The sequence below is a fragment of the Gadus morhua genome, chromosome 4, assembly GCF_902167405.1.
Source record: "Gadus morhua chromosome 4, gadMor3.0, whole genome shotgun sequence".
Taxonomy (NCBI): domain Eukaryota; kingdom Metazoa; phylum Chordata; class Actinopteri; order Gadiformes; family Gadidae; genus Gadus; species Gadus morhua.
Genome location: NC_044051.1, coordinates 16,292,604 through 16,317,064, shown reverse-complemented (window position 1 = coordinate 16,317,064; position 24,461 = coordinate 16,292,604). Strand labels below are relative to the sequence as shown.

At 49.9% G+C, this 24,461-nt stretch overlaps 1 protein-coding gene across 2 annotated transcripts in view; it reads right to left on the bottom strand.

Annotated features, from left to right (window-relative positions):
* Positions 1 to 1,766: 1,766 nt before the first annotated feature.
* Positions 1,767 to 24,461, bottom strand: part of nnt (nicotinamide nucleotide transhydrogenase) — a 36,418-nt gene continuing 13,723 nt past the window's right edge. For both annotated transcript variants that reach the window (XM_030353370.1, XM_030353369.1), the window contains 14 exons: positions 23,755 to 23,946; positions 22,959 to 23,112; positions 20,389 to 20,550; positions 18,094 to 18,204; positions 15,501 to 15,646; positions 14,706 to 14,901; positions 13,477 to 13,710; positions 12,424 to 12,584; positions 11,722 to 11,901; positions 11,041 to 11,200; positions 8,414 to 8,495; positions 6,111 to 6,229; positions 5,403 to 5,518; positions 1,767 to 3,813 (listed from right to left, as the gene is read on the bottom strand). In XM_030353370.1, the coding sequence (XP_030209230.1) occupies positions 3,664 to 3,813; positions 5,403 to 5,518; positions 6,111 to 6,229; positions 8,414 to 8,495; positions 11,041 to 11,200; positions 11,722 to 11,901; positions 12,424 to 12,584; positions 13,477 to 13,710; positions 14,706 to 14,901; positions 15,501 to 15,646; positions 18,094 to 18,204; positions 20,389 to 20,550; positions 22,959 to 23,112; positions 23,755 to 23,946 (2,163 nt within the window). In that variant the 3' untranslated portion in view covers positions 1,767 to 3,663. The remainder of the gene's footprint in view (positions 3,814 to 5,402; positions 5,519 to 6,110; positions 6,230 to 8,413; positions 8,496 to 11,040; positions 11,201 to 11,721; positions 11,902 to 12,423; positions 12,585 to 13,476; positions 13,711 to 14,705; positions 14,902 to 15,500; positions 15,647 to 18,093; positions 18,205 to 20,388; positions 20,551 to 22,958; positions 23,113 to 23,754; positions 23,947 to 24,461) is intronic.

The following is a 24,461-nucleotide window of genomic DNA, read 5'->3' as shown; positions in this document are numbered from 1 at the left end:
TCCGAGTGGCCCTGGAAGCTTTTAAGAGCCCTCTATTACACCGCTTCTCCAAACAAGCCGCCGGGGCGTTGAGGCGGCGCAGCGTGGGAAATGAAGGCAGGTGGGTGGGGCCAGGGTCCTGGGTGACCTGACCGGCGACCTCCCCTTCCTCTCCCCTCCCTCCCCCATTAGGAAGGGTGGGGCCACTTTTAACTCCTAACTCTCCACTCATCACTCCCCTTCAGCTGATAACACCGCTAATGCACATCCTCAGCATTCTGCCGTTTGGGGCCGGTCCACGGGAACACCCCAGAGGGGTCAGAGGTGAACAGGGGCTCCCAGGCTGTCCACGCACTGGCCCGTTGGTGTGTTGTTGCATCAGGTTAACCGTGTCGTCTGTAAGATGGTACGTACCGATGCTTTCTAGGAACACACAGTGAACATGGAGACAAGGATGTCATAGACGCGTTTACACGACACAATGTGAAGCTAGCAATGATGGTTCCGCAGTTTTCACTTGAGAAAACTCAGTGTGACTCAGTAATGGTAATCTTCTATCATGTTCACCTTGCATGCACAGAACATAACGTAAACCAAACAACTGTATATCAAACCCAACTGCGGTTTTGTTCATTTAAATTGCCTTTATTATCTTTACCAACCACTCAAAACTATCTATCTATACGACTGATCCTGTTTAAGCTAAATCTGAATGTTTTCAGAAATGTGAACAACTTTTGAGAGGTTGATGAAACTTTGTCTATGAACGCAGATAATCCAGACCTTTGTCACTTTGCGCACACACACACGCGCGCACACACACACACACACACACACACACACACACACACGAGACATAGCGTGTCTTCTCTTCCCATTCTAAAACCCTATGCAGCTAAATGGTTGGTAAATAACAAAATACCTTCCCGGTCCAAATCGCATGCAAGGCGAGCAAAACAACCGCTGGCTCTTTTCAGGCTGTCTTAAGGACAGAGGGCCTGAGCTCGGGCTTTGGAGCGCAGCATGCTGGCTGTCCCTCTGTACTCTGCCGGGTAAATACTGGCGCTGGTGTCACAAAAGACCAGCTGGGGCTACAGCTCGTCACCTCCGAGCATATCGGAACACTCATCTTCTATAGAAAACTCTCAGACACGAACGGCAACCCTCACGAAGGGACGCAACCCCGCTCAACTGATTCCATCAGGAAAAAACCCAATCAGTCAGAGAGGAACTCTCGCTTCAATAAAGAAATGACCACACGCCACTCTGGTAGAATGCCAGCCAACTCTTTTTTGCTCTCCTATTATCTCTGCATCTCACTTTAAAGTGTGACAGTTCCCCTCTTCAGATGTCCCGCGGCGGGAGAAGATAAGACCGTCTGAGTGGTGGTTGGAGGATGAAACCGCCCTCATACCAAACACATGCCATGCCCCCCCCCCCCCCCCCCCCTCCTTCCACGACATGCATCTCTACTCCATCAAGAGACACACCCATCTCTGTGGGGCCAAGTTCATCCCCCCCCCCCCCGCGCACTCAGTCACTGATGAATAGCAATCAAGTGCCGCTTGTATGTTGACTTTTATCTTCTTGCAATAATGCACCAGTCGTGTCATTCCACCTGCATTTGTTGTGCTACAACCCTCATGGAGGACTCATGCAATCCACACGCACATGATTGCCACGGAAATGTGAATCTCAGTTTCCGATGTTTCCTTGGGAATCAAGTTTGACAGCCTTAGACAAAACAAACATCTACAACTAATTCAAAAAAACAAAGACAAATCATGTGCACTTGAGGGTTTTATTAGGGATTACAGAGGTCCACAGTGAATTAAAAACTACATTCACAGTACATTTAATTCACCTAATTGACATGCATCTACTGGTCACACAAATCCATAGTATCAAATATCAACGCAGCAACATCCAAGTAGGGCTTCTCTAGAAAAATACAATCCATCGGGGGACAACGCTTCCTATTCTATGCGTTATGTCGATTAACTTTCAACAGCCTAAGCCAATAGTTCATGTGCAAATTTGGCGATTTGATTGAACTAGATGAGTGTGCATAATCCTCGTTTAGGTCACTCGTTAACGAGTATATAAGCTCTAAGCTTTTGGCTCCATTGCTCTAAGCTTTACAAATTAACTAAAAAGCCAGAATCAAACTGAGGTTATAAAAGGTGTGGGTGTTGGTCAACGTGTGGTTAAACACAAGTCATTGGTTGGATGTAATCCTTGGTCAATGACAGTCAGTTACTGATTGGTCAGATGTGAGCTATGGTCGTTTTCTACATAATTAGTAGTAGCGTCCATATACTACGATGTTAGATAGTTTCTGGTCTGTGAACAACAGCATACAGTACTTGTACTAAAATGTAACAAACAGTAGAACTAATATTGTGCGGCATAGTTTCAAAAAGTCTATCGTCATCAATAAAGAGGAACATATGGCACAGTGGGGAATGTTGACGCTGAATAGATAATACATTGTATAAAGATTTGATTGATTCATAAAGAATACTATTAAGAAACTAAAACCTTACTTGTATGGCTGCTCAACTCCCACTCGCATGTTAAGCAACGATCTCTGACTACTGTCTTCATCGTTCCAAAACGGTTAAGTTAACAGATAAGTCATGCTTGAAATGTGCTTCTCCTTCATAGCCCTGAAGTATAAGGAAGTTTGTCTATTGGGGAGCAATAGGGAATTAAGAGGGGGAACGTAGCTGGAAACACACCACTGGACGCCACAGAGCGTATGGCAGGCACGAAGGATGAGCAAGGGTTCAACACAGTAGGAGCTACTGGCGTAAAGTGACAAGAAGAAGACTGAAAGTGGGTCCCTACACTTTATCAGTTAATTAGAGATCGGCTTCAAACCGATCTCGGGATGGATTCTAAATAATTTTTGGATAAATGATTTACAGTTCAACAGGCAAGGCACAAAGGGATACATTCTAAGAACTATTGAAAAGGAAAACAGCCAATAGTACGACTGGAAAGTGTGATTTGACAATCTAAATATAGGATCAATTAGGCCAGAATACAAAACTAGCATACAAAACATTTCACAAAAGATCACCTTTACAAAAGCGTTAATGGATGTGGAGTAGTTTTGAGCGAAAGTTTTGTTATCGAGTTTAAAAAAGGTACTCAACAATTAATGCCATCATCGTTAATGCTAAATCAATGTAAGGGGGGGGGCTCGGGAGACGTTTTTACGGTTGAAAACATCAACGCTACAATCTGTATATTTCGCCGCTAACAGTTTTAAAAAACTGAATTCCTTTCCAAGAGCAGACAGAGGCTCCACAATGAAGCTCCCTTATTTAGACCTCTAGCAAACAAAAACTAAAACCTATCCAATAAGCACTAGGCAGAAGGAGTAGCTTTGTGGGGAAAACAAAACAAAAGCTGCATCGACGCTCCCACAGGAACACCACCAGCCGCACCTCCACCCATGTTTCCATAACGGAGGCTGGGGTTTTATCTCCATGTTGCTATGTGTTCCAGACGCTTTGTTTCCGACAGCAAAAATACTACAGAATTTATTTGGGAAAATAAAAATAAACTAGATACACCAGGTCGTCCTCCTGCTGCTCCTCCTACAACACCTGCTCCGCTCTGATTGGAGGACTGAGTGATTTGGGTATGGGGGGGGGGGGGGGGGGGGGGGTCTTCCTATTGGTCGTGGCTCTCCCGCACCTTGGCCGCGAGTGCGTCGCAAGTCTTCTTGGCGTCACCTAGCAACATGGCGGTGTTGGGCTTGTAGAAGATGGGGTTGTCGACGGCGGCATAACCGACACCCAGAGAACGCTTCATCACCACCACCTGAAACACACAGAAACAAAGATTGACAACGCACCTTTTTTATGCTGTAAAAAGGTGCTAACGGTGCTGTAGGTCAAAGTAAAGAGCTGAGATATAGCACATATCACCAATGGCCTAGCCACGCGTCAGCTCCTACTGTGTGAGCAGAGCAGTGAGAATAGCCGTTGCTAGTTGAACACGCCCGTCTCTATACAAGACGACTCGGAGCGCTGCCGGCTCAGCTCTCATCTTCCAGGGCATCTCTACCACGATTTGTTCAGGGACTGCATCTCGCCCATCAGGGGAGGGAGGGAGGGTCTCTCTCTCTCTCTCTCTCTCTCTCTCTCTCTCTCTCTCTCTCTCTCTCTCTCTCTCTCTCTCTCTCTCTCTCTCTCTCTCTCTCTCTCTCTCTCTCTCTCTCTCTCTCTCTCTCTCTCTCTCTCTCTCTCTCTCTCTCTCTCTCTCTCTCTCTCTCTCTCTCTCTCTCTCTCTCTCCAACTCCATCTCACCTACAGCAGCTTTAAGGCTTTCCACTGATCATCCAACGGTTGTGTTTAAAGCAGAGCCAGAGTAATTGTGTTACTCAGTGTGTGTGTGTGTCGTTTCCTTTGTGTGCGCACAAGACGATGGGACGTGGGGACAGATGAATCAAGCACCCCCGGAGCGGTGTGGAGGCGGATCAAAGAGGGGCTCAAGGAAACGGGTCAGCCCATGGAGGTGACCTCATCCCTGGTGGAACCACGTTAAGATAACAGGATTCAGGCCCCCTCCTCCTCCTCCTCCTCGTCTCCCTCCTCTTCCTCATGTTTAATTCATGGGCCCACTTGGTTCCATTTAGGACCAGAGTGCAACCAAAGATAAATCAGTTAAGAGTCGGGCATTGGCTGGTCCCGTTTAGCTCATGCCATAAGTTACCCAGAGTGCACAGGGGCCTTCGCAGCGAATGTACGGAGAGAAGAGGACCTCGGTCACCGATGGCTTAATACATCTAGAAGTATTGGCATTGTAATGTAACCTAAAGGGTTGGGGTGCACATGGGACTACAGCTTAGAAGATGGTTATGACGTACAAAACGTACGCACCAGCATGCTGAGGAGAGGTCCTCACACTCAGCCCACCCACGACAACAACCCTCTCTGAAATGGACATTTCTACTAGGCTCATTTTAGCCCCTTTCATACATGCATTCTTTCCATGCACTGGTTCAGGACAAGGGAATGGGAGCAAGAGTCGACATTCCGGGCAATCAGCACTGCCAATATGCCTGCTCAAGACCTAGTAACATTACCAGATCAAAAAGTGTATAACTATAAATATGAAGTGTACCAATTTAACTATAAAGTTTATAACACACTAGAACATAAAGTGTAAAACTGACTTCAACCATACAGTATCATTTTGACTATTAATTGTTTAACTATAAAGTGTAGAACCGTAACTATAGTGTAAAAATAAGAATGCTTAGTGCACGGCCAGTGAGACGTTCCTAAACGTGCTCATTCCACAACGCTGATGGGAGAAGCACCTGGGAGCCTGTTGGGTTAACCTTCTCCAAGTCCCGGCTTAGTGTGTCGGTTCAGGTGTATAGGTATGAAAGGCGGGGGTCTCACCTGCTTGGCCTTCCACACCTCCAGAACCGGCATGCCGGCGATGATGGAGTTGGGGTCTTCCTGGGAGGCGGAGTTCACCGTATCGTTGGCCCCGATCACCATGACCAGGTCAGTCTCTGCGCGCACACACACACACACACACACACACACACACACACTTAATGGTCTTCCTTCCCTACAGGGTTATGTCTATCACACTATCACACTGCCAAATCGCCTGTTAGTATTTACATGGAGGAAGACATTAACCTCTAATCAGTAAACTAAGATAATAACTACCTTAAGTATGACTGATAATAGATACGTCTGGCTAAGTAACTTCTAGCCAGAAGCAGAACCATATATTACATTTCCCAAGCTTATAACTCAATTTCCCCATCCCTGAAAACGTCCCAGCAGATGACTCATGTTTGCATCACTTCTTTCTAGACTCAGACGTGCACAGTGAAGGTGGAGGTAGAAAGGATGGAATGGGGCTTTTTGTGCACAACAACCAAAATCCAATGTTGGATAATGATTTAACTCAGCAATCCCCTCGGCCCCCCAACACACTCAGACCCCAATACCCAGTTGCTCATGATCTGGAACCCCAGTTCACCATTCCGTCAAGGTCTAGGACCTCCGATCCAAGGGGTCAGCCATGGATCCGGACCCCCGGATTCCAGGGAGTCAGTCATGGACCCCCAGGGCGACCGAAAGGGGTATTACCTTTGAAGTCGTCGTTGATCTCCTCCATCTCCAGGACGATGTCGTAGGGCACGCCGGCCTCCGCCAGCAGCACGTTGAGCTGCCCTGGCATACGTCCAGCCACCGGGTGGACCCCGAACCTGAGAGAGCGAGAGAGTTAGAGAGACACTTAAATACCGCCCACCACCGCTCACACCAAGAACCACATGCTCTACCGACTGATTTATCCGGTACAAAGTGGACTTACATTTACATTACATTTAGGTCATTTAGCTTTATCCAAAGCAACCTACAACGGCGGACGACGGAGTAAACAACGCAAGGCAGCAAAGGGCCAGCTCCTCGAGAGCGGTTTGGGAAAGGCGTCTGGCTCAGGGACACCTCGACGCTCGTAGGAGCCTGGCGATCAAACTACCGCCGGAGCCGCCAGGCCGACCCTGCCCCATTATACATTACACAATCGCATAACAACGATGACAGTGGGAATCGGTGATGTTAGATCACTGTGGTGGATTCATTTAAATAACATCTCTGACATAGGACGCCATCACTGAAGGAGGAACAGGGCCGCACCCAAATAAGGCATCTAGTTGTGGGCTCCTGGCTGGTCAGAGACGACCTGGCATGAAACGGCTCCTCACAAGACAGGAAATGACTCCAGGGTGAGGAGGAGGGATAGTGGTGGAGAGAAGGAGGAATAAGAATTGGGGAGAAGGGGGGGGGGGGGGATGTATTGAAAGATTCAACGTGGAAGAGAAGGAGTAGGTGGTGTTGGTTGAGGGGAAGACAGGATGTGTGCGTGTAAGGGAGGTTGAAACCACAGCAAAGGCATCCTCTGACCGGGTCTCTAGTATTGGTTTAATTCCCCTAACAGTCCTGGTTTAACCCCCCTATCACTCCTGGTTTAACCGCCCTAATAGTCCTGGTTTAACCGCCCTAATAGTCCTGGTTTAACCCCCCATCACTCCTGGTTTAACCCCCCTAATAGTCCTGGTTTAACCCCCCTATCACTCCTGGTTTAACCGCCCTAATAGTCCTGGTTTAACCCCCTATCACTCCTGGTTTAACCCCCCTAATAGTCCTGGTTTAACCCCCCTACCACTCCTTGTTTAACCCCCCTACCACTCCTGGTTTAAACACCCCAACAGTCCTGGTTTAAACACCCCAACAGTCCTGGTTTAAACACCCCAACAGTCCTGGTTTAAACACCCCAACAGTCCTGGTTTAAACACCCCAACAATCCTGGTTTAAACACCCCAACAATCCTGGTTTAAACCCCCTAGCAGTCCTGGTTAGGGTTAGCCCAAACTACATCTTAGACCCTCACAAAGACACAGACAGACACACAACTACACATCTGACGGTTGTTTTTTTCTCCACAGACCGCACGTGTGTCTGCTAAAGTGTGAAACAAGCCGTGCAGACGCGTCCAATCAGAGGCCTGCCAGGTGTCGTGTGACTGCGCTGATGACCAGGCAGCCGGCCACCATTGTGAGAGAGATCAAGTCCTCTTTTATTAGGATGCTTTCAAGCTGTTCTGGCACCCATTAGCGACGGTGGCCTGTGGATAACAAACAAACCCCCAAAAGAGCTCAACTAAAACATTTCCTGTCGAGCGCGGGCCCAGGCCTTTCTGCGATGGCATGGCGTCGAGGCTGAAGAACTACGGATACCGACGAGCCACGGCCGAAGAAGGAATGAACCGAGAATAAGGAAGTAAAAACTAAGCTGATACGGTAGGGACGCCAATTTGAGTATGTGGGGAAAGGGGGGGGGCGGCCATTCCGACGCTAAGCGGGAGACAAAATGGATGGACTGGAGAATGGGAGCGGTCGGAACAAGGAGGGATAGTGTTGGAATCGGAAATGTGTAATAAAGGGGAGAAGAGGGGGGGAAAAAAGCAAAACTCCAGAAGAGTAAAGAGGGATGGAGGTAAAGTGGGTCTCTCTCTCCCTGGCCACCCACTTCCTCCTAATCAACTACAAATGCTGTAAGCAGGAGCAGCTGGCCGGCCCGGGATCAAACGGCCGACGGGACAATTACAGAAGCTTCCGCTCAGCGCTCCCCTTCCTCCTCCATCCCACTCCCCGTCCCTCCACTTTCTTTCATTCACGCTTTCCTCCCATCCACCACAAAACCGTCCCCCCCCCCCCCCCCCCCCCCCCAGAATCTCACAAAACGCTCCGTGAGTGGTTTAGCAAGGCAAACTAAACTTTTGTCTAGCAATTTCTCTAAGCCGCTTACGGTGGTGAACAAATGCATATCACAACCTCCATCGATGGCGTTCCTCCTCTACTGGGACGTCCCGAGGCCTCAGCCCTTACCTGACTTGCTTGCCGGCCTCAGAGAGCATCTTGACCAGCTCGGCGATGGGGTACTGGGCCTTGGCAGCACACAGGCCGTAACCTAGGGGAACCACAGAACACACACGACGAGTGCTGCGTTAGGAAACAGCGTTAGTATAGTCACAATATCACCGTATATCAGGTCCACATGGTACAGGAAAAACTCAGGTTAACCATTAGTTGGAAGAATGGAATTATTTTGCAATGGATCTAATAAAATAACAAATTCATTATTTTCCAATGAAACAATTCCAAAAGTAGTATGTTATTTTTCCACTTTTGGATCAAAACTTGTGTTCCTTCTATGGAGCCACAACAATCAAAGCTGGAACCTGCTGGACACGAGCGCAGGGTTTTGATTAAGTTCCCTAGTGCTTTGTTTCGGGCTGCGTGTGCTAACCAGACAACACACACAGGCTGGCCCAGGGCAGGGAGTGTGCCATGTTGACCAGGGCACGTCTGAACCGGCTCCTCAACTGTCCATCCCACAAAGTGCCCGTGAAGCCGCCCATTAGAAACAACTGCCCAGATCAACGAGGGGCAGCGATGCAATCATGGGAGCGCTCCTGAAAGTGTGTAAAAAAGACAAATAGCTGTAGCTAATGACTTTGGGTATAGCATGCTACTGTCTGATGGGACGTCATGGATCAGGAACCCAGAAAAATACTTTCAATTTTTTTTGTAGTCCGCCACAATGTGAACAAGCAATATAATAATATTGTTTTCAGATTCCTCAGATTCTTAATCCCTTGGTTGTGGTTGATTTGAGTTTAACAAGGATTCAATTATGAGTCAATGCTGAGAACGAGCTTCAGATCAATCGGACCACCATCGGACCACGTTATTTTCGTATATCAGAGCAGAAGTCTCACAAATGCTTCCATTAGAATTCCATTCATTCATCCCGCAACAATGTCCATTATACCAGACACAATTCCAGTCATTCCAGACTTTTATCTTTAATAGATCTATACAGTATAGAGCGATGAAATAAAACCTGTTAAAACCCAATAATTGGTTGTCAATGGTGAATGAAACAGGAACATTGCAAAGCCAATGCAACTAACCAGACTTCTGGCTATAATGAAGAACACATCACATGATTAGGCAGACTGCAGCGATAGGTCGAGAGATGAGAACACCATGTGCAAGGCTAAGTCTGCAGAGATATCTGTACGGCCAACTATTTAGACAGAGTATAAGCAGAATATCATCACACTATTAATTATCTAAATACCAGCCCAAAAAAAAAAAAGGACGCCAATAAAACAGAAAATTGTTTTCATTTAATGCCCCTGCTCTGCTTTTTGAACCCATAATAAAGTAAACACGTTTGGGCTTTTATCACTTTGTGTCAGCTATCACACAGTGGACTCAAGACCACGTACACCAACTGGGAGAAAACAAGGCCATGTCACATGACCGCTAAATTACCCCATGTATCACGTGATTGGGTAATAACAACCCCATGTATCACGTGATTGGGTAATAACAACCCCATGTATCACGTGATTGGGTGAAAACAACCCCATGTATCACGTGATTGGGTAACAACCAACCCATGTATCACATGATTGGGTGACAACAACCCCATGTATCACGTGATTGGGTGAAAACAACCACATGTATCACGTGATTGGGTGACAACAACCCCATGTATCACGTGATTGGGTAATAACAACCCAATGTATCACGTGATTGGGTGAAAACAACCCCATGTATGACGTGATTGGGTGACAACAACCCCATGTATCACGTGATTGGGTGACAACAACCCCATGTATGACGTGATTGGGTGACAACAACCCCATGTATCACGTGATTGGGTGATAACAAACGTCTCACGGGCCACCGGCTCCACTTGCGTCGGGGCACCAGGGAGAGAACTCTGGACGAAGGTTAAGGAGCGACGGCGAGGCGGCGTGGGGCGGTCAGGTGACGGGGCGCCCGAGACCGGAGAACACACCATGGATCATTTATGTGGCCGACCGTGGGCTAGGATTTATACCAAACGGAGAACCAGGAAACCATACCGACTTTTATTGATTACATTGTCAAGATTCCCTTTGATTACACAAACCAGATTGTGGCACAGACCCCAACCCCCCCCCCACCAGCCCACGGGCTTGACTGTTCAAAACAGTGTGTTTGTGTGTGTTCAAGGCTGGGCAATTATCCTAGCAAGATGGTGATGTAACGGTATAGGGGGGGGTCAAGAAGAGGTTATGTAAACACAGCGTCTTGCTTTGCTAAACCCTCCAGAAAATGTGAGTGGCACAGTCAAGCAGGAGTGTGTTTTTAATTTCCCAGTCCCTCTGTCCCAGTGTGTGTATGCGTGTGCCCGCGTGCGTGCGTGCGTATGTGTGTGTGCCACTTAGCCGATCTGTCACAGTGTGTGGCTGGGGGTTTGAGGCTCCCAGCATGGTGTGTGGCGGAGCGGCAGAGTCAAAGATGAGGGCTGCGGATGAGCAATTTGCGAAGAATGTATTTCCCCCGCCCCCCCCCCACTCACCCACCCACCCGTTTTTGCATGTGAATCCAATATTGGCCTACAGGTAGGGGGGGGGGGGGTGTGTGAGTGTGAGTGTGTGTGTGTGTGTGTGTACCCGGGGTGATGATGATGCTCTGCGCGTCCTTGATCATCTCCACCGTCTGGTCCACGTTGACCTCCGTGTGCGTGCCCGTGATCTCCATGGGCTTGCCCGAGCCGGTGGAGGAGGTGCCGTAGCCCCCCAGGATCACGTTGGTCAGGGAGCGGTTCATGGCCTGATGATAAGGGGGGGGGGGGGGGGTAGTACGGGAGGTGAAGGGTTACAACCAAACACGCTCCCCGTTTGATGTACATTTTTGTTTTCTTTAATTGGCTGAGTCATTGCCATGGCGTTCCTTGAACATGGTCGCGTTCAAGCAAACGGATGCCAGAACCATATTGGTTGAAACAAACAGCATGGAGTTCTGGTGCAGTGAGTGTATAAGCAAGCCGTTACAGCAGCAACGTTAGAGTCCCTCCTACTGGAGAGTGGCGGTACTACAGCCACACATCGAGGAGGACATCAAGCAGCCTTCAGCGTTTTGGTTTTAGAGAATGCGTCGATGGCGACGTAGGCAGTGGGGCAACTTGTCCAGGGAAGCCTAGGAGCGTAGACTAGACTGCAGACATTCCAATATCCTGTACCCAGAAGACCATCCCAAACACTGACCCCAGACCCTCCCAAATGCCACCACCAGACCAAAGGAGAGCAGTTGGTATGTTCTCCCCCTTTGCGGATGTTGCCGTGACGACTCACCACACACATGATGTAGGACAGGATGGCCCCCGAGGAGCCGATGAGGGCCCCCACGATGGTCAGCAGGTTGTTGTTGAGCAGGAAGCCCTCGGCGCAGAGGGCCCAGCCGGAGTAGCTGTTGAGCACCGTGATCACCACCGGCATGTCGGCCCCCCCGATGGCCGCGGTCAGGGTCACCCCCTGGGGAGGGACGGAGGAAGAGGAGGAGTTATAACCAAGCGAGGCATCAGCAGAGCCGCTTCCGATCCAGCGCTGAATCATCGTATCATTAAAACGTGATATATAAAAGAAAACAAATGCGTAAAATAATATTCCGCCGCTTCTCGCTCATGCCAAAAGAAATATGACTGCACCTTCTCCGTCTGTTTATAAGTCATCATTTTAGAAATGATCATTTACCAAAATAAAATTGATTTGTAAAATCCATTTGAGATGCAGAACAATTACAGAGCATAAAACATGAATCCAAATTCCCTGATCAATGTAAGACAAACTACATCAACCAGCATCCTAGGCGACAGGTGCACCATTAAACCAGTCCAGCCTACTGGTGGACTAGTTTAATGGTGGATCAGTCGACCACTAGTCCACCGTTAGAATTAGTCCTCCGGTACACAATTACACCAGTAGACCACTAGAAGAGCGTGCAAATTAACCAGCAGAAACATAGCCCAGCACACCCGGAGACCAGGAGACCAGTACCATGATGGCGGAGAGGGCGGACACGGAGCCCAGGCAGGTGATGCCCGTCAGGTAGCTGGGGTCCATCATGTAGGGGATCATGCCCGCCACGCTGGCGGCCATGAGGGTGGCGTTGATGGCGTGGCGGCCGGGGAGGGCCAGGGGAGCGCTGCTCAGCGTGCCTGCAGAGCGGGGGCCAGGAGGGGAGGACAGAGTCACATCAGGCAGGGTGTGAGGAGTGTCTACCAAGGGTCTCGCTTTGATGCGGCGCTAGGGTCTATGTGTGTGTGTCTGGGTTTAGAAAATGGCTCAATCTCAATAGTGAGCAGAGATTGTTTCCATACCACTGAGGCATATTTTGTAGTAAACCCTGTATTGATAAATACTTGAATTTTCTCTATGATTTGGTCACAAACACTCCTGATGTCAAATTAGTTTGAAAGCTGCTGACATATCTTTTGGGCCATTTCAAGTTTTACTTATTTTTTCGTCCGCTTGAAATAAGTAATATAAAACAATCTGGACCATATAGCAGGTAGGAACGCTCCATGTCGGCATAATGAAATCCGGTTTTCAGGAAACAAGTGGAAAATGACCGGAGGGGCTGCTGTCTACCCAAAAATGAGGAATGGTCAGAAACCGACCGCATATTAGCTGGGTGGACGACATCTGGCCGGCGCGGCGCAGACATTCTGCTGCCTTTCCTTTCACTGCTGGTGCGGTCAGGAGAAGCTCAATCACTCCTGCTGCCATCACAGCACAATGAGTGCTTCTTGTTTCCAAGAACTCAGACTGGGACGGACAGTTGGAGGCTCAACCCGCGGTTCGGGAATCCGTTGGGTTAATTGTTCGGTCTAGAAACGCGAATACTGAAATGGCCCACGACCCTCACTGAATTACCAGAGCTGAGCTGCGACGGCTGAGGCTAAAGAAAACTAAATATATTTACTAATATAGTTTTGACAAGGATCAGCAACTGAGAAAAGCCACCACATATTTAGCATTAGTTAGGCTATGAATTTGAAAATGTACCAAATAAAGACGATTCAATTATTATCTCTCTCCCGGCCTGACCTTGCAGTTTCCCGTAGGCCACCAGGGAGCCGCTGAAGGTCACGCCCCCGATGAAGGTGCCCATGTAGGCCACGATCTTGATGAAGTTGGCGGCGGGGTCGGTGGCGAAGTGGGGGTACTCGATCATGTACTCGGCCACGCAGGTCAGCACGGCGGCCAGGCCCACCAGGCTGTGGAAGGCCGCCACCAGCTGGGGCAGGTCGCTGATCTGGATCCTCTTAGCGATGCCCAGACCTGGGGGGGGGGCAGAGACACGCATGGATGAAGCGAGGAAGGAGGGGGGGGGGGGGGGGGTGTTTACACCGGAACATAAGCAAAGAAAAAAAAAAAAGAGAGGAAGTCTGCGACTAAACAAGTCGGTAAAAACAGTTGAAGGCACATGTTCAAGTCACCGGGCAAATAGAGAGCAGTACTTTCAACGGTCAGCCCTGCATGACGGGGACCGACAACATTCAGACGTCAAGAGTCATTTCACGTACAAACGGCGCAGCAATCAGACGGAGTAACAGCAGGTATTTGACAACTTTTATTTGAAATACAAATATCTATAATGACCACCGCCAGTCACACACACACACACACAATGTTTAGGGAAATTCCATGTTTGTGAGTCCTGAGTGTGAGGGGGCCTGGCCTGTGTTTGTGCGCCCGACCGGGGGGGGGGGGGGGGGGGGGGGGGGGGGGGGCACGGGGGGTTAGCGGGGGCATCTGGAAGTGGCCTGTTGTCTGAAGGTTGGTTTAGTCTGGTTTCAGCCCGTTACTGGAACAATTAGCATTCAAATTGACCCTGGAGACGAGAGCGCCAATCAGGGGGCGGGGGTGGGGGTGGTGGGGGGGTGTTGGGGGGGGGCGGCATGACTCAATGAGAGGGGGCCGGCGGTTCCTTCTGAACTCCCGGGTCTGTTTGGGGCCTTTAGTCACGGTGCGGCGTTTGATCCAAACATCACAGAGATAGGCTGCGCACGGGGCACACCTGCTGATTAACGCGGCCCATGAGCTCATGCGCGCGCACACACACACACACACACACACACACACACACACACACACACACACACACACACACACACACACACACACACACACACACACACACACACACACACACACACACACACACACACACACACACACACAAGCACACCCCCCCCCCACTGGGGGAATTGGAAACACACTTGAAACACGACCAGCATGCAGAGTACAAGTACGGTCCATTAGGCGTGACTCACCCGCCGTCCCGCCCACCGCCATGGCCACGCTCATCTGGGCCAGGAGCTCGGGGGAGGGTTTGAGGTAGCCCAGGGCCGCCGCGATGCCCCCCGCCACGCCCATCATGCCCAGGGCGTTGCCCAGGCGGGCCGTCTTCTGGTTGGACAGGCCGGCCAGCGCCCCCACGCAGCACAGCCCCGAGCCGAGGTACATCATCTGGGGGGGGGGGGGGGGGGGGGGAGGGACAGGGGTTAGGGTATGACACGGACGTCTGCGGAAACCGTGATCCGGGACGGGCTCTTCACTACTGTGGTGCCTAATAAAACAGTCCTCAGCATTAGGGTTGGAGAGATTAGCGAAAGCACCGTGAAAAAAAAATAAAGAGGAATATGCAATACAGCGGCCTACTGCCTGGACATCGCCACATAAATACAACCTTGAACACAATAACCTAAAATATGCAGGAGCAGCGAATGGCCGTATTTGAAGTCAAATGTTGACCAAACCAACGACAGACACATTTTTTCAGTGGATTTCTGTCTACGCTTCCCCTCGTTAGAGCGAGGCAACATGCCGGTTAAACTGAGAACATCCGCACGGATCACACCAAAGATCCGTTTAGAAGATGAGAAGTAGGCGCAACACATCAATGAGGGGGGGGGCTCCATCGCAACCCCATTGATTTGAAAATAATCACATGATACATGATCCTGAACCAGGTAGACAGTATGTTAGAGTGTGGCTCACACATGGGCCGGGGGGGGGACCAGAACTAGAACATTATGGTTGACAAGCGCATAACGCTCTACACACACCTGTTCAATGTTGTACCCCGCCTGCAACGCCGCACCGTAGCCCCCCACGAAGACCCCGGTGGGCAGCAGGTAGAGGTAGTTGTACTCCGGGGGGTCAGTGGGCCTCTTGAACATGTCCAACATCTTCTTGGTCACCAGGAAGCCACCTGCGGGACCGAGCGGAAAGCGAAGAGGAGAGGAGAGAGCAGAGGTTCAGTGGAAAGAAAAAGGAGAGCCGAGAGAGGAGACGGGGTCGGGCCCCCGAGGGCCGTCCAAGAGAGATCTGCTTTAAGGACGACAACATCACGGGTTGAGTCCTCCTCATGTGGAGGGCTGCCAGCCCTCAGTGTCAGGCGCTTTTCCTTCGGTCTCTCCTTCACACCGGCGTAAATATTTCAAGTAGGAAACTCTCAGAAAACGTATAAAGAAAAAAAGCTGCAGACGGTGTCTCACTGCTTTACTGGCTGGTCGCGTTACTTCTCTCCGTTTACCGCGCGCACACACACACACACACACACACACACACACACACACACACACACCTGTCGCTCCAGCTGTTCTAGCTAATTTTAGCCGGCGGGCGTCCTAGGTAAAAACACAGCAGAAATAACAATCCCACTACTATTACTCCCGCTAGCCGTCAGAGTCAATATATCAAGACGGAGGCAGGACCGCTCCGGGTGTCTGAATCCGATGCCAGCGGGGGGGGGAGAAAAAGAAGGTGGTTTCCGTGCCCTTACAGAAAACCTCATCCTACACTGGAAACCGTTCAGGAATGGAAGCTCTGATTTAGCGTCTGAAACGGGTCGTGAGACCGGTCAATGTTTCATATTTAATCATCCGACGAGCGGATCGCTTTAGTCTGGCCCAGCGAGACATCCTAACGGCATGCCGGGTTTCTTTGTTTATCCTTTTCCGAAAACAACCTGTTCCCTTTCATTAGGACTTCTTAACGTTACTCAGGAGTGGTAGAATGACGTTCCCCAGCTGTAACAGAGGAGCAGCATAAAATAATGCATAACGTATTGGGAAAGCCTGGTTATACGTCGTATAGACTGTGGTCTAACGGAGCGCCATCACCTCGTCTTGACGGATGAGTGTTAATAGAGAGATCTATGCTGTGTGAACATCACACGTAGGCGACATAGGAAGCCGTCAAGCCAGAGCGCACATGTTCGGATCTTTAAATGCTCCAGTTTAACTGAACAAAGACCGCTGACCGGTATTATATTAACCACCGTAGATAATCTTAGAAAATGTGGATGCTCCTGATCTCAATCTTTATCCTTTTACTATAATTGCCTGCACTATGTTCAAATCAGAAAGATACCCGTACGCATGTTCATTCATATGTATTTTCCAGGTGTTTTCCATGCTAGCACCTGTATGACCCTGGGCAGACGTGCAGAGAAAGAGACTGAGGCCAGGAACACACACACACACACACACACACACACACACACACACACACACACACACACACACACACACACACACACACACACACACACACACACACACACACACACACACACACACACACCCACCCACCAAGGGTTTATGGTATCACAGTAGCCTGCTTAGGAAAATGGGAGAGTGGAACGTACACAAAAAAGACCACAGCGGCTGATTCAAAATTAAAAAGACCCCAAGTATCTATAAAAACACTGCTTCGCTTGGTTAACATCATGAGGGATCCCGAGGAGAACCTAAAGCCCGAGGAGCTAATACGCGGTTTAAACGCTGGATTCCCTGGCAGCGGACAGCTGAGCTTTGGAATTCAGCGGGGGTCTTCTGGATCCCTCGCCCTCGCCGCGACCTTTCAACCTCCGGCGGGCAACGGTTTTGAGGGATTTCAGGAAGCCCGATTCAGGGCCGACACTTTGGCAGCCGAAGCGTTGAGGAGGAACACATACAGATGGGGTCCCGAGGATCGGCCGCACACCGTCCCTGTCCCGCTCGCCCTACACTTCGGAAAGAACGACTAAGTGGTTCTAGCTGTGAGCCATTAGGGACATTCTTAAAGGGAGGAAAAATAAGCTGAATTAGCAGCCCCGGCCCGGGGCGACCCCGTTTCCTCAGCCTAATTATCAAATGATGGCGTTCTATTAACTACAGGAACTTTGCCATTATAATGAGAATTATTAGGGCTAATAGCAGAGGTAAGGGTTAGTGGGTGTGCGTGTGTGTGTGTGTGTGTGTGTGTGTGTGCGGGTGTGTGGTCCAACCCAGAGGCGCTTCGTAGCAGCAGGTGTGTCGTAGGGGTTGTTTAACAGAAACCTGGGGTTGCAATAATAAGACGGTAGAGTGTATCTGAACTGAACGTTTCTGAAGAATAAACTGTACTCGTCCACAAGTTAATCATACATGGAATCATTCTCTATACATTGCTTCGATATGTTCCACTTATGCACCTCCCTCACTGCAGCAACATCTCCCAACGACAACGCAGTTCGTCTGAAAATGAGTGAGCTCTAACCGTAGCGCCCACTCGAGCCACTAGAGGGTGTTGACGTGAAAACCTACAGGGTGCAGTTCGTGTATCCCCAAGCTGGTGTGTTCTCAGGTTAAGGTTTAGGCGTAGCGGAGGCCGCGGCGATGGTGGGTGACTCACCGGCGATGTTGACGGAGGAGATGAAGGCCGCGAGCACGGCCAGCGTCTCGGCGGTGTTGGTGGGGGTGTAGCCACCGCCCATCAGTGACAGACCACCCACGGCCGTCAGACCTGAGGAACACACACACGCAGAGAGGAATATTGGAAAAATTGCGGATTAGTTTCACACGGCTGGGGCAGGGGATGCGGCCGGGGGGGGGGGGGGGGGGGAATCAGCGCGGCTCTTGTTGGAAACCACTAACAAGCTTTTCAGGAGAACAGAGGTGAAACGCGGAGAAGGGGAAACGGAGACGCCGACGGAACGTTGGACGACGCAGAGACTGACAGCTGGCCGTCCGGCTTAACGAAAGAGACGACCAGACGCCGCCACCGTCGGCCTTACAGCGGCCTGGGCAGGGAGTGGAGGCCTGTCAGTAGTCGCAGGATACCCCCGCGATAACACCTCTGATCGCGCTACAGAAGAGGAGAAGGGGACATATTGACGGAGAAGGGTTTGTTTTTTTATGCCTCATTTTAAAGCTCAGAGAGATGGAGGGTGTCTTGGTCTTAGCAACACATATACAAAGTGTTCTTCACAAGATATACAAATTAAAATAACTTGCAGCATTTATACTGTCTATTCTATATGCTGTGTGTATACACACACACACACACACACACACACACGCAATAACACAGGCCTCGACTCTCATTGACTGGAAAGAATTCAGTGGGCAGAGCAAGAGACACTCCCGAGCAAGATGACCCGCAGGTTTCCCCCGTTGAGATGAATATTTATGAGAATACTGTTGTACTTCGGTCAGATACGGTAAATACCCTCCCCCCAAACCCCCACACACACACACACACACACCTTACTAATTTCCTCTACCCAGTGATCTCTCCGTTGTAAGCTCTTCATGAGACTATTTACACATGTTTCTAGGATTCCTTGAAAACTGGACCGATCTAGATGGATATTCAGAGATTCACCCACCCACCCACACACACAGCTCTGGTAGATAAAAGCTTGCATGGGATCTCCAGGTAGGGCCAAGCAGGCCTCTCTACCAGACACTGGATATCACGCCACCGGCTATGAGGACTAAGGATCACCCACCTGTTCCAAGGCCCGGCTGGTCGGATCGCACGGCTCCAGCCAATGACAACACGGCCGTGCCCACTAACCAACCCAACATTCCAACAGGCTTCCCTAACGTCTGTGTGTGCGCGCGTGTATGTGTGCACTTGTACGCGTGTGTGTGGATTCCATCCGTCTTAGAGTTTCCTTGACCGCAGTCTGTCAATGACAGGAATAAAAAGGTATTATAAAAAATATATAAGAGAACAGGGGGATGGGGAAGTCAGTCCTGCCAAGTATGGAGGGAAAACATTATGCTTCTAACGCCCGGGAGTAGATGGAGAGCAGACACACACCAAGATGTCTCTTTTTGCTTTTTTATATATTCTATTTTACAAAATTTAAAATAATAAACTTTGTCTATTAGAAGGGTGGGTGTTAATCACCCGTCTGTTTTTAAAGGAAGCAAATTAAAACACGGTGGTCAAGGGGAATTGCTTCTTGACTGGCCCAGCAGACACCCTTCTCTGATCGTGTGTGTGCCAGGTGTATGCGCGTATGTGCGCGTGTTAATAAGACCTTTTGGCCCCCCGAGTGCCAAAGATCACAGACACCGCGTTACTTCCGACCCCCGCGCACCCTCAGTAGTGATCAAAGGGGTGGAACACACACGTGCATGCCACGCACATAACACACACGCAGACACACACCTCTAACCTCTTCACCCCTTGGTGTTGAGACGGAGGTGGCGATAAGGATACGACCCATTAGGGGATCGCTCACTCGTCTGTTTGGAAAATTGCGTCCACAAAACCAACCAGGGGGCCGGAGAGGACGTGGATGAAAGGCCTCTGAAGCCTGCGTGTAAAGAGCGCCGCGTCTTTAGATGTTGGAAACTCCCTTCGGTTCCCAGCCCGCGCGTTTGGCTTTGGAGAACACACGTTGCAAATGGATCCAACGCAACAAGTCGTTATGTTGGATCCAGAACCAGGCCTGGTCGACGGTACGCCCTCCCGTCGTTTGGAGCCGACGCATTGATCACCGACCAATTGTGAAGCTTAAGAGTCACAACACGAGAAGTACACAAGAACAGGGTTTGAGTTCATTAACGGAATGGCCCACCACTCCACCCCTGCCCCCTCCCGGTATGAATCAAACCCCGCCGTAAGGATGTCATTGCGTCGAGTGCAGACATGGATCTCCCGTCTCCTTGGTGAAGGCGTGGCGCGGCGTACCTGAGATGGCGTTGGTGACGGACATGAGCGGCGAGTGCAGGGCCGAGCTGACGCCCCACACCGTGTGGTAGCCCACGATGCCCGCCAGCCCGAACACCGTCACCATCTGGGTGAAGCCCGCGTTGGGGGCGGACAGGCCCAGGCCCAGCAGGGTGCCAAAGCCTAGGAGAGAGAATAAGAATATGAGAGAGAGAAAGAGAAAAATAAACAGAAGAGCTGTTGGGAACGACTAATTAAATTAACCATTACATAGTTCATACTGTGCAGGCTTTTATAAATGTGCAGGAACGTTGTTAGAGAGAGAGAGTCATACAGATCACAGATTCATAACCGCTAACAATTAGACCATAGTGCCCTGATGCAACACAAACAACAAGGTTTATCAAACGGTCATGCTACAGAAACTGAGGAAAATGTGCAACGACGACATCAAACGAGAATACCCCTTGCCTAGTATCTTGTGGCAACGATTGAACAATATCAACTAAACACCAGTCAGCTTAAAGTGGATTTGCTTTGACGTTTGGCTGAAATCATTCCAACCGCTTTTTCTGAACATTTTTCCTAGCCATCGGCCGAAGGACGCTCGAATAAAAATAAACACATTTTTTCGCTTGCTTCATTTTTGGTTTCTCCTCCCCGGACGTCCAACTAGTGGCTTTCTGAAGCAGCACTTTCTTTCAGCACCAGTTACCAAATCCCGGCCTGCGATTAAGGAGGCCCTGACCCGTTAGGATGCTGAAACTAAAACACCATGTCCTCATCCCACTAAACGACTGAAGGTCTACGCATCCTCGGGCGACACCAGCACGTGAGCAAAACAACCGAGGCGTCTGAGACATCAACACGACCTAGCAACACAACCGAGACATCTGGGACAACAACACGAACTAGCAACACAACCGAGGCATCTGGGACATCAACACGAGCTAGCAACACAACCGAGGCATCTGGGACAACAACACGAACTAGCAACACGGTGGCAAGGCCCCGTAGGTTCCCCGTCGACCGATTCAGAGGCGCGAAAGCAACGGGACGTCCAGCGGGATGTTACGGATCACCGTTACGTGAATTGATCTTGAGAGAGGCTAACCTAGCTTAGATTTGTATAAATCTTTGAAATCTTGCTATTTCTTTGCTTTTGAAAACTTTGTAAGTTTACAAAAACATAGGATGCGTGTGTGCACCAGTTAACAAATATAAATAAGGAGAATGTTTAGATCCAGATGTGGCACACAATGGTTATTTAGACAGTTGATGAATCTCCCTCTAGTGTACATCTGATATAATTGACATTTTTAATTGCAATAACATTTGCAAAGCGACATTGTTTCATTGCAAATCGGTTTTAACCACGCCGTAGCATGCCACAAGTTGTCTGTCGTACGTCACTTCTCACATGTTGCGTGTCACATGTCGAGGCCTTAAAGCTTCAAGGAGGCACAGGGGTCTCGCGTGTGCAGTGCGAGAGCAGCATCAAACGTCAGGCTGTACCGGGTGCGAGCCCCGTAATAAGGGGTCGGGGGGTCTGTGTGGGAAACCCCCGCCACAGAAGCACTTGAGACAAACGCACAGCGGGGGTTGGGGGGGGGGGCCTGGCTTTTTACAACACACTTCCTGACACTTACGGGGTGTGTGTGTGTACACGCTTGTATACCTGGCTGGCTGTCTCAGGCCCCCCCCCCCCCCCAACACGCCCGGGTGAGAACCCCACCAGTAGTTGTAAATAGCCGGCCGTTAACCCAGCCGTCACCCCGGGGAGAAAACTAACACGGCCCCACATTAGACCTAGCGTCTCATCTAGTCTGGTTCTGTCCTCATTAATAAACATCGGCTTTTTCAAAAACAGCATTTCTCCCTCCAACACGTAGTACTTTGGATTTTTTATTTAAAACTTGGCCAAGGAGAGCAGAAAGTGAAACTTGAGATAAAGCAAAATCATCTTCGGGTTAACGGCCAACACTTTAAACTCTACACCAGGGGTCTCAGACTAACTGCCTGGGGGGCCCATTGGCCCCACATAACCCCCTGTTTCTCTACAGTCACCACTTTTATTCAACTGGTTCTAAAAAGGAGTGCGTCTGAAGAATGAAACCCATCCAGCCATGACTCAACACACTTCGGTCATTCTGGGGGGAAAAAGGTAAGAAAACACCTTCAGCAACGGCTGCAGACAACGTTTGATATAGTACAGGTCTAAGATTCACTTTTGGCATATTTCACACAACTTCTGCATTACATCTCTCCATAAATAGACCAACAGGCCGAACAAAGTGTCGTGGGTGTACTGACTCCAAGGGGATAAATTCTGGGTTCCATCCCCCAATATCACAATCCTACTGGAAGCAAGAAGTGACCTACCCCCAGCGTCGCGTGACCCACCCCCAGCGTCGCGTGACCCACCCCCAGCGTCGCGTGACCCCCCCAGGCGTCGCGTGACCCACCCCCAGCGACGCGTGACCCACCCCCAGCGCCGCGTGACCCACCCCCAGCGTCGCGTGACCGACCCCCAGCGTCGCGTGACCCACCCCCAGCGTCGCGTGACCCACCCCCAGCGTCACGTGACCTACCTCCAGTGTAAATGCTAGCGGTGGTGAGGTTGGTCCTGAAGGGGGACACCTCGGCAGCCTTCTCCGCCGCCAGTTCCTTCACACTCTTGGACTTGGGGGGCGCGGCCACGGGCAGGTTGTTGGGCTGGGGGGCCGGGAACAGGTTCCTCCCGTCCTGGTGGAGGTGGTGGGGAAGTGAGGGGGTGGTGGAGAAGGGGGTGATGGGGCAGGGAGGTGTGGGTGTGGTGGAGGGTGTGGCGGTGGTTATGGTGATCGTGGAGGTGGATGTGGAATTGGGTGTGGATGTGGAGGTCAATGTTGTTGTGATAGAGGCTTTGAATATTTTCATGGTGCTTAACTTAATTATACAGGAAAATGGATACTGCAAGACATATTATCCAAGGACATATTAGGAAATAATAGTTTTCTTAAAGTCTTTTGGATCGGCTTTGAATTAATTACCCTAAATCAGCGTTTCCCAATTTCCTCTGCATTTATCTATACTTGGACATGTATAGACGGGCCGCGATGTCGCAAATGAAAAAATACAAGGGTCCATAAATGGCTAATAATTGTAAACACTAAAAATCAGAGAATTGAACACAGCGTCTGAAGCTGAAGACAGCCTGTTGGGATTGACTAAGAAACGATGAAATATATTCCTGTTAAATATTCTTCAACGAACACGCTACTGCTCCAATGATAAGGCTGTTGGCGCCATCTTGTGGCAGACAGAGGCCATTGCAGCCTTTAAAAACACATTTCCAAGATTGCAGCGTATGAACACGTGTGTTGTCGCTTGGGGGGCCCCAGGTACCTGCATGACGACGGAGCCGCGGATGACGTGGTCCATGGTGCCGTAGTCAAACTCCTCCTTCACGTTGAAGTGGAAGTTGTCCGTGCCGGGGCTGATGGCGCGGATGAGCTTGGTGATGTTGTTGGAGTACAGCGTGCTGGACTGGGTGGGCAGGCGGCTGGGCAGGTCCGTGAAGCCCACGTGGGTCACGCCCTGGGAGGGGAACACAACAGCGCACCGTTCTTCACTTTTGCAACAAACAAAAAAAAAATGCTCTTGGACGAATCTAGTGATGCCTAGGGTTTAAAAATACAATAATGTAATTGCAGTAACGGATTGTAATGTTATGAATCGAATTGCCTCACTATAAGCCAGTGTAGCAAAAAGCCATGCTTTTCAACCACCATTCCCAGCTATAAATCCATTTATTTAGTCCAAACTAAATATATAGAAAAATAATAACACATCATGAATACAATAATTTCAGCCCAATGGACGCAGACGGAACACCATTCGCTTCAACAGCGACCCTCTGACTTTGTCCAAGGTGAATGCAAAAGGGGCCACCATTAATGCTAGTCACGAGACAGGTGGTGGTGGAGAGCATACCACTCGTACCAGCCCACTTTATGATGGCATGTCCAGTCGCCTATGTACTGCATGTCAACGGCTCGTATTTGTGTAACATTTGTGTAAGCCGACACGAAAGTCAAACCAAGTGTTCAACT